This window comes from Prosopis cineraria, unplaced genomic scaffold, assembly GCF_029017545.1.
Source record: "Prosopis cineraria cultivar Desert tree isolate PC_DT_omini unplaced genomic scaffold, ASM2901754v1 PC4, whole genome shotgun sequence".
NCBI lineage: Eukaryota > Viridiplantae > Streptophyta > Magnoliopsida > Fabales > Fabaceae > Prosopis > Prosopis cineraria.
This window is the reverse complement of record NW_026555335.1, coordinates 43,244,179-43,255,192: the sequence shown is the minus strand read 5'-3', so window position 1 is coordinate 43,255,192 and position 11,014 is coordinate 43,244,179. Positions and strand designations below refer to the sequence as shown.

The following is an 11,014-nucleotide window of genomic DNA, read 5'->3' as shown; positions in this document are numbered from 1 at the left end:
ACATATTTGGAAGTCATAAATTATATATTTGAGAAATATTATCATTATTGTAAATTTATAAAAAGATATAATGTGATTAAAAAATAAAGAATTATTTTTAAAAAAATATGCTAGCTCACGGGCAAGCTTGTTTAACTCACAAGTTAGCCCGTTTTAGCTTGCTAATTTTGCGGGTTAGGCTAACCTAACTTGTTTTAAAATATGGGCCACTTTACTTAATCAAACCCATTAAATTTTGCTGGTTAAACGAGGTAGCCTATGGGCTCAATTTGTTTTTCCAACTCTATTTTTTGCTTCTTCATCTTTGGCCTCCTGGGTAACATTTATGAAGATGAAGCTACTGAATAACCATGTCAAAAATTGTGGTCTCCCTAAATGCAGCCCCTTTTTTTTGTAAAACTATTATTATTATAATTGGTTTAATTTTTTTATATACATATTGACTATGGGTTGGGAATAAGATAAGGGCCTACGTTCTAGCCTATTTCAGACCCAACCCAACCTATTTATATAATCTCTCTCTCTCTCTCTCTCTCAATGTAATATATCACATATACATTAGTTTTATCATTTAGTTTTTAATTGATCATTTTTTACTTTTAATTATGTTTTCAATTAGATTGGATTTATATATTAATTTTAATATTATTATTTTATTATTGTATTGTATTGTAGTTAGTAAGTCTTTTTAATTATTATATATTATAATTGATAAATTATGTTATAGATTTATATTAATAATTCTAAAATATATTTAAGATATTTAAAAATAAAATGTAAGCTTATTTAAAAATTTAAAATTATTTTATAGAATAAAAAATTTAAAAATTAAAATTAACATAAAATAATGTAATGATAAAATAGTTATTATTATTTTTCACTTCTAAACCAAATAAAAAAAATTATTAAAATACTTTTCTCCCCTTCCCTTTCAGGTTTCCCTCCATCCCCTCCCCTCTTCCGCTTTTCTTTTCCTTCTTTGAACAAACACAACCTTACCTTAGGGTTTGAGCCTTTAGATTGAGTCCGCAACGGTCCACAAAGTTGAGATTCTGTTCGTCCTTTCAAAAAAATCGAATGAAATGTCTCACTCCATCACCTTCCTCTCAAGGAGGCTCTACCGCTCGTTGCTTTCGATCCACAGAACGCCTTTTCATCTTTCACAACATTTCTGTACCAACCATCCCTCTTCTGACCCCCAAGAAGATTTCGATTTGGAAGAGCTACCCCTTAACTCGGATATCGACTCACCCTCTACCCATTCTTCTTCACCCGACTCTTCTTCACTGGACTCCTACAGACAAAGGGTTGTCTATGATCGGCCTCTCGAGAATGGCCTCGACGTTGGCATTTATAAGGTACGTTGAGGCCATTTGAATTTTTTGGTTGCTTTTTCTGGTTTCAATTTGTGCTTTGAAGGGTTAAGCTCTCATTGTGAGTTTTGTATGTGTTGAGTTTGTAGGCTATATTGGTGGGGATGGTAGGGCAGCCTCCGCTGCAGAAGAGGCTGAGAAGTGGCACGGTGGTGACTTTGCTATCGTTGGGAACTGGTGGGATTCGCAATAACCGAAGGCCATTGGATAATGAGGAACCCAGGGAGTATGCGAACCGGTGTTCCGTCCAGTGGCATCGGGTTTCGATCTATCCTCAGAAATTGGGAGATATCGTCATGAAACATGTCTTTCCCAGGTTTATACAAGAATCCCGAGATACCGTCTTGCATTAACTTGAAGTACATTCTCTTGCATCATTTTAAGAAAAAGCACCGTTGGTTTGTGAAATGAATTCCTCAAAATTTTGGCTATAATCTTAATCATTAGGTGATATTAAATTTTGTTAAATGAGAGTCAGTAAAGGGCAAGTTCTACAGGGAAATTTTTTAATGGAAGAGCATGCGCAGTACATAATAATATTACATCTCGCTTATTCCGTGACTTTTTCAAATGTTTGCTGCTGCTTGACATTTTGAGAAGCTTGCAATGTAGTTTATATGCAGGTGAGGATCAGGGTAGATTATTTCAATGAGGGAGAATTGTAGGTTTTACTGATGTGCTAATTTTGGAATTTTGAGGAAATCGAGTTTGGTCATTTATGTAGAATTGCTAAAAGAAGGCATGGTATTTTGGTTCTTTTTAAATCTGGAAGTAAAATGCTCAGGTTAATTTCCTGTCAAGGAAAATTGTCCAACCAAAGTATTAGTGAAGGCATGCATGTGCCATAGTACCTTATTTTATCATATTCTTTTTGATATTTTATAAAAAAGTTTCAACCTTCATTGTGGATAGTACAGGAATTTCAACTTATGGATTGTAACATTGTTCAAAGTTTTCCTTTTATGCAACTGAAGGGGGTTGATGATGATAATGAGTTGGTCTGAGTGTATTGTTCCTTCTGCTTGACAATATTAATGAATCAAAGATGCTTGACCATGACATTATCATCAAAGCGAATAAATTATGAGATGGTTTTCTTCCATGGCAGCTAGTATTGTGACACTAACTATTGTGGCTGGTTAATACAATAGCGGGTTAAGAGCGTACTACAATATCTTTGTGTTATTGACTGAAGGAGAAACTCGCTTTCAGTTATATGATAAGGTTAAACTTTCATATTGACTGCATACTGGAAATTAAATTTTGCTACAACATTCAACTTTAATGCTTATTTTGTTTTTTTGGTTTGGTTACCCTACTGCTTTGAGACAATACTTATGTGCCTTCTGGACTAATGGAAGAATTCCTACATTGATGAAAATAAAAGGAAGTGGAGGAATTATTTGATTCCTGGATTAAAAAAAGCACATTTTCTGCTCATTTTGCTTTGATAGGTGAAATAAGTTAACTAATTTGAGCGTGCCACTGGCTTTCTTTTGCAAGTTGTGCCACTTGATTCTTTTGTAGGGAAAACGTTGTTCAGTTCTTATCAGATTATGTTTTTCTATACTATCTTGCATCTCAATGATGGCTTTTGCTGTCTTTTAACAAATGACTTTGTTGCTAGGTGGAGCTGATATTTTTGCTACCTTAATCTCTTACAGAATTATTGTTAATAAATGTTGAAGATAATGATTGATGCATTGCTAATTGCAGTTCAATATTATATTTGGAGGGAAATCTGGAAACTAAAGTTTTCACTGATCCAATAACTGGTCTTGTTCGTCGGATTAGAGAAATTGCGGTTCGTCGAAATGGTAACTGTTCATTCCATATATATGTATATATTTTAATCACATTACAATTAAAGTGCTAACTTGATGGTTCTTTCTTTCGATGATCCCATGCTTACCAGCAAATCCATTCCATATTTGAGTGCCTTTTTTCCTTTGATTGTTAATAATAAACCACAGATCATGGTGCCTTTTATCAATAATTTTAGTATTTTTTATTCTTGTGAAGGTTTACCTAATTTTCTCATGAGAAGTTAGCTGCAACTAGGCAGCTGAGAAACCAAGAATGTTGATCAGTTATACAAGCCATCTTCCATTTTTTAAAACCGATGAAGTTATATTAAATGATTCTTATATTTCTTTCTTTCTTTCTTTAATTTTAAAAATATCCATCTGAACCAGCTAATGACAATTCAAGCCTATTCAGAAATTTTGTATTTAGCATCTCTGTTTGATCTTCATTTCTCTTTCAAACTCATATACACAACCATTAACTTGAATTTATTATAAATTAGGGACCTAATAAGAGGGAGGGAGAATCTTTTTGAAGTTGAAAACATGAAATAAAATTTCACGTAAGATGCAGTGTTCTTTTGTTGATTATTTCTTCTCATATTGATACTAACCTTGGGATTGAATTTATTTAACATTTTGAAATCATTTAGTTTATGTTTCTTTTAACATACTCAAAGCATAAGGACCATTTATTTGACATTTTGAAACTATAGGGACCGGAGTTAATACCAATTAGAATACAAGGACTAAATTACATATTGTGTGAAACTTAGAGAACTAAAAGTTGTGTTTTCCCTATTGTTTATGCTACTCTGTTTGGCTGGATGAATGTGATGAGATAATTCTGCCATGATTTGGTATTTTTGCACGTGAAATGTTGGTAAACCAGACTTTAATGTTTATAAATGGATTACTGGAGATTGTTAATGGCTATGGGAGATGAGATAATTCTGCCATGATTTGGTATTTTTGCACGTGAAATGTTGGGAAACCAGACTTTAATGTTTATAAATGGATTACTGGAGATTGTTAATGGCTATGGGAGATGCCATTGGGAGTGATTTTTGTATTGTCAAACGCTGGATTTAATTCAGGCCAAAAGAAACATGGGGTTTTAGAGCTGATGTTAGGCTTAGTGCATTTCTTTTGAGAAATGAATTCATTAAGAAGGGAATTGGAGATCTCATTAACGTCTATACTATGGTTGTCTATATGTTACTTGGGTCCAGCAAACTAACGGACTTGAAGAAATTGATTAGGGTCGTTTCTATGTTCATATATGTTGCTCTGTTACTTGCTTTCAAATTGAAGAAATTAGATTACTGAGTTGTTGTCAATGTGCTTGTGATATCTGATTCTGCTGAGGTACTGACTGAAGGATGGATTTTCTTTCGGAATTGCAACTAGAGGCCAGCGTGAATTGTTTGCATATATTATACAGAATTTAGGATTTTTGGTAGTTTGGGACTGATGATCATTGAACTTGTCAAAAGGAAAAAATGCTTAACATACGAAAGGTGTTGGGGATAACTAGCTTTTAATACCCCTGCGTTGCACGGGGAGCAGAAAATAACCCCAATATTTTACCTCAATGACTTTTACAATAATAATGATTTACCCTACAACTTATGTCTTTCCCTTAATGTCATTTAGCATATGCAATGTGGGAAATTTAAATGCAATACTAAAGAATTATATAATACATACATTGTAAAACCAGAGGGTTGGAAACGTAATTAGCTCTAATCTCCCAAGTTCCTAAAGATTTCTGTGCACACCACATTTTTTGTTGTACTTGATCCAATATTTTTTATCATCATGCAATAAAATCTTGAGTCCATTGATGCTTTTTACCTTAGACAATGCCACATATAATTGTCCATGAGTGAATATTGGTTTCATAAGATATGACCCAACATGACGCAATGATTGACCTTGGGATTTATTTATAGCCATTGCAAATGATAGAGTCACTGACTTTTACAATAATAATGATTTACCCTACAACTTATGTCTTTCCCTTAATGTCATTTAGCATATGCAATGTGGGAAATTTAAATGCAATACTAAAGAATTATATAATACATACATTGTAAAACCAGAGGGTTGGAAACGTAATTAGCTCTAATCTCCCAAGTTCCTAAAGATTTCTGTGCACACCACATTTTTTGTTGTACTTGATCCAATATTTTTTATCATCATGCAATAAAATCTTGAGTCCATTGATGCTTTTTACCTTAGACAATGCCACATATAATTGTCCATGAGTGAATATTGGTTTCATAAGATATGACCCAACATGACGCAATGATTGACCTTGGGATTTATTTATAGCCATTGCAAATGTCATTTAGCATATGCAATGTGGGAAATTTAAATGCAATACTAAAGAATTATATAATACATACATTGTAAAACCAGAGGGTTGGAAACGTAATTAGCTCTAATCTCCCAAGTTCCTAAAGATTTCTGTGCACACCACATTTTTTGTTGTACTTGATCCAATATTTTTTATCATCATGCAATAAAATCTTGAGTCCATTGATGCTTTTTACCTTAGACAATGCCACATATAATTGTCCATGAGTGAATATTGGTTTCATAAGATATGACCCAACATGACGCAATGATTGACCTTGGGATTTATTTATAGCCATTGCAAATGATAGAGTCACTGGGAATTGGCTCTGTTGCATGCGAAAAGGCCATATATTTTCCGAAGGATTCATATCCATCCTATAAATTAGAACTTTTTAATTTTGCCTTGAACCATTCAATGTTATGCCCTCTAATGTTTTTCCCTAGCTGACTAATGCGTAACTGTGTACCATTGCATAGACTAGATGTTTGGTCAATATTCCTCAATAGCATTAGAGGTGCTCGGACCTTCAGTGAAAGAACATGTGGTGGTAATCCAGAGCAGTTAATTGTGTTGAGAAATCAGTTGTATACAAATCATCAAAGGAATTGCTGTCTTCTGTGGACATGCATGCTGTGTCACAACTAAAATATTCCATTTATTTACCAGGACGCAACGAACACACATAATTATTAACTTGCCTCACACTTTCTATGGCTGGAGCTATAATTGCTCTATTGTTAAAGTATGTTGTGTCTCCAAAGTTGTTTAGCACATTTGGATGATGGAAGACACTATAGCATCCATATTTCATCACACAGAATGCGATATATGTAATGATTATTTGTCTGTTATTTTTAACTTAATTTGGAAACGAGCGTGTTATATTTATGCTCAATAGGTCATTTAATTTCTTCCAAATGCTTTTGATGAAACAAAACTATGTACAATGCAGGTCGACTTGTTTTTTTGGGTCAAGGTGATGCTGGGGAGCAGACACAAAATCAAGTGAAAAATGTTGGCTACTACTGAAATCAATGGCGGAGCTACTGGGAATAGCGTGAGCCTCACTAGACAAAGGAAAATTTGAGCCTCCAGGTTTAGAAATGAATGCATAGACAGTATATACATAACATCGGCGAAGCAAACTCGTGTTATTTAATATGATTTTGTACTTTTCTTTATAATTCGATTAATGTAGATGGAGACCTTTCTGGTTGTCATCATTTTATCTTGCAGTGCTATTAAATTTTAGCTGTCTTCGGAGGAATGGTTAATTAATGTTCCTTGAACTAAAGTAGCTTCGATCTGTATGTACACGACTTCGTCTATCATTTTTCTAGACTAGGGGCTTGTTTGCTTGTTGGAAGGGATTAAAACAATACAAATAAAAATATAATGATTAAGATGTGGAAAAGAGGTAAGTCAACTATGTTTATGAGGGGATGAGTGATTTATTTCATGAAGTTGAGAATTATGATTTTTGAAGTTTGTGGTGGGTGTAATAATTATTACATTCGGTGTATGTATTATTGAGTCCATAGGTTGTTTAATTAAATTGAAAGTTGTCTCATTAAAGAAATTGAAAAAAAAAAAATCCCAAACAAATGTTTATCACAAGTAAGTTGCTTGTACCTTGAACCATTTATAAAAACTCGGAATCTAGTTAGCCCAACTTGGTTATTCTTGGTCCTAAAAAATGTAACCTGAAACGGGATGAGATCAAGTGCGCTAGATTAAGCCACCGGGCAAGAACAGGTTTAGGATTGATTGTTTTGACCTTTTGGTTTGATTTAGTCTAGGTACCTATATTTATTTTTTTAAAAAATATAGACTAAATAAAATATCTACTTTTTATTTCTCAACTTTCCCTTCTTGTGGTTGATGTTTTTACTCTCTTCAATTTTTCACTTTTGCTTTCTTCCTTGATCTTGCAGTATTTATTTTTTTGAATACAAAGTCACATATAAATCATCATGTAAGGGACAAGTAAATTAAGTCATATAAAAAATCATTATGTCTCTACATCTTAAAAGGGGTCATTATAGATAACAACATCAAAATTATCTCTTGGTGCTTAATGAATAAGGAGATCAGTACATTTATTTGCTTATATGAAAACGTGGTCAAAAGTGATAATCCAATTTATCATAGCAAAGTCTCTAATTCTATTAATGATCTTAGAGAGGGGGTGATTTTAGCATAAATTGTGTTGGATGAACAATAAAGCTTATAAAGAATCATAGTAGATGAGAATTTTGGTGAGTTTGACATTCCAACAAAGCTTGATTTCCTCTAAGATACTTAAGAGTTTGGTAGTTGTACTTAGATGATATCCGAGATATTTGAAAAAAAACCTTTAATTCAATTCTTTAATTGTCACATATGAGGCCTCCACAGGCAACAGCCCCATTGATATTTGCTAAACCATGGATGTCGAGTTGGACCTAACCTGCTTTAGGGAAGTTCCATTTAACTTTAGATCTTTCACTTCCCTTACTTAGGAGGTTAGTTGTAGACTAAGGTTTGAGGTCATTTAGAATTTGTTGGGTAGAACAAAAGGTAATATCAATTTCTTGATGATCTTCTTTAGAGAATATTGAGGTGCTGCTTTTCCATATGTTCCAAGAAACTTGAGCAAAGAGCCTCTGCCAAGGTGTTCTTGTTTTGAGTTCCCAGCATCATTTTTTACATTTCAAATTATTCAATCCTGCATAGATAGAGAGAAAAAGGTGTTAATCTTAGAAGTATTATTAATTTTTAACTACACTTCTCTAGCTTTTTTGCAATCATGCAGGATATAAATAGAGAGTCAGGAATATTAAACCAAAGGGACAAATACATTGATGAGGTCTGCTCCCATTGTCGTTAGTGAGTTTGGTTTAGAGTACGTCTTAAGCAGCTTTCCATGAAAAGTATTTAATTTTCTCGTAGTTAGGCCATTTCCAAATCCTCCACTAAATATAAAACTTTGTGTGGTGATCTTGATTTTTAGTTGCTTTATACGCAGATTTTATAATAAAGTTACCATTATTAGACGGTCTCAAATAAATAACATCTTTATCACCAAGAGGATTAGGACACTAGATAAGGGATATGAGGTTGATCACATCATGGCGCAACTATCATTTTAATCACTTGAAGTTTCACCCTCCTGTGCTCATATGGAAATTAGAAACTCTTGCATGAAGAATAGAATCAGTTTTAGGATACGCATAATTTATAAGGGGTTTGGGGAGAGGGGACCATTTGTCAAAATTTAAAAGGAAATTTAGTTCCCTTTACCAACTTTCCATCCCATTTGAGTCATAAGTTTGTCCTAAATTTTTCACATACTAAGCTAAGTGTAGGGCAAAGTAGTGGGGTTTTGAACTATAAGGTTTTGGTATACTTATATTTATCCTGTAGGACACAAACCTAAAGACAATTAGGTTTTGTGATGAGGTCCCAATAGAATTTCATAATGAAAGCTATGTTCTGACTTTTAACCTTCTTGAAACTAAGCCCCTAGTTTTTTTATCCATAGTGATGTTGTGCCAAGGTAGAAAATGATATTTTTTTAGTCCCATCAAGTGCATCCCAAAGAGTTTTTGGAGCACTTCTCCTAAAACATTGATAAGAAAGAGCATAGTCAATATGGTGTAACTTGGAAGAGCCTAAAGAACAAATTTTATAAGGATGGATTTCCTTGCAGTGTTTAGATATCGACCCTTCTAAGAAGACAAACAAGAATTTAGCTTATCCAAAAGTGGAGCGAAGGTAAGCCTAAAAGTTCTTTCATGTATGATTGAAATTCTCAAGTATTTTTCAAGGTTTCCTGTAAGAAGGATTCCTAGTTGTTCACTAATATGAGAGGCTCCATGAAAATTTACATTCATAGAGTAGAAATTTTTGTATTTGGAGGTGTTAATTTTTTGTCTCGAGGCCTTACAAAAAGCAAAAAAGCATTATTGAATGGTTTTGGCTTGACTAAGGCGTTTTTGCAAAAAGAATCTTTCTCAACCTTCAATTACATGTGTATGGTTTGCTTATAACTATTAGTCTTCCATATCTAACCTTTGCTTTTTTTTTAAGACGGACATTTCATTAAAAAATGAAATTATAGGTAGGGGCAATGTATTTGAATTATATTTATTTATTAGTTTCATTCTCTGATGATCATTTTGATGAAGGAAACTTCTTTGGATGATGCTTATTAAATTTGGCTATTGATTTCCTTTGGATCTCATTGGATGTGATTCTTGATTGGAGATCTTTTTCATGGTTGTAATATATTTGTCAAACTTCTTACTCTATTTATTTATTTTTTTTAAAATACACCAAGTCTGGTTTTTTTTTTCTTGACCCGATACACCAAATCTAGTTTACCAGTTTGATGGACAAAGTCTAGCTTGCTTTGGTATCGGGTTACTATTAGGCTGGACTAGACTAAGGACTAAAATGTCTATCTCGAAGGCATTTTACCAGATCCCAAGCTAGGCATTAACATGGTCTAGTTAGATCCTTGCACACCCTTACTTGTCTCATCTTGTGGATAGTCAGGTGCTAATTAAGCCCTCATTCGGTTGGATTTTGGTCCTTATTATGATGAGGAGCACTATAGTGGTCGTTGTTGTATTGTGATATGAATTGTTTAAACTCAATTTCAATTGTCTAGATTTAACCTTTTTAATTGTTAAATTTAAATGGGAAATTCATGTATTTGATCGAATGAGAGTCAATAAATCATTTTTAATTAAAATTCTACATTTATTAAACTTCTAAAATATTAAAAATATGAAACAATAACAACAACAAAAAGTCTTATTCCATTATGTAGAGTCAGTTATATAAATTATACCATATTATTATACTCTATCATTTATTAAACTTTTAAAAATATTGTTAATTAAGAGGTTTCTATTAACAACTTCTCCCTCTGGCTTTCCTTTATCTTTTTTTACAGAGTTCAAAATTATTCATTTCACTCTTCTCATCAGTACCTCTTGTGGTTTTTTCTATACATGCCTGAGCCATTTCAAACAATTCTATATTATTTTCCCCTCAATAGACACTATGCTCACTTTTTCCCATATAATATAGATGGTCTTTACGTGTATATTCATACATCCATCTCAATATTATCATCTCTGGTATTCCAACTTGATACTCTTGCTGTCCTTTAAAGCCTAACATTCACTACTATATAACATAGCTGATCTTAGAGCAATGCAATAAAAATTTGCTTAATTTTTTTTAAGTACCTTTAAATCACAAATAAATCTTTTAGCTTTTTTCTAATTAAATCATCCAACTTATATCTTGTGTACAACATCCCCATCAATTTTCCTATCACGTTGAATAATAGCTCCATAATAGCTAAAATTTTTCACTTGAGATATAATTTGATCTCCTAATTTTACTTTCAAATTACTACTGACAGGCCTCTTGTCAAATTACAATGTAAATATTTTGTCTTACTTCTACTCAGGTAG

General features: G+C 32.9%; 1 protein-coding gene across 1 annotated transcript; it reads left to right on the top strand.

The window, feature by feature from the left end:
* Positions 1–949: 949 nt before the first annotated feature.
* On the top strand, positions 950–6,766 carry LOC129307878 (single-stranded DNA-binding protein, mitochondrial). The gene is made up of 4 exons (XM_054948817.1): positions 950–1,358; positions 1,463–1,689; positions 3,090–3,190; positions 6,496–6,766. Exons 1-4 carry the CDS (start codon positions 1,083–1,085, stop codon positions 6,570–6,572), a joined length of 681 nt encoding a protein of 226 aa, XP_054804792.1. The 5' UTR covers positions 950–1,082; the 3' UTR covers positions 6,573–6,766.
* Positions 6,767–11,014: the final 4,248 nt, after the last annotated feature.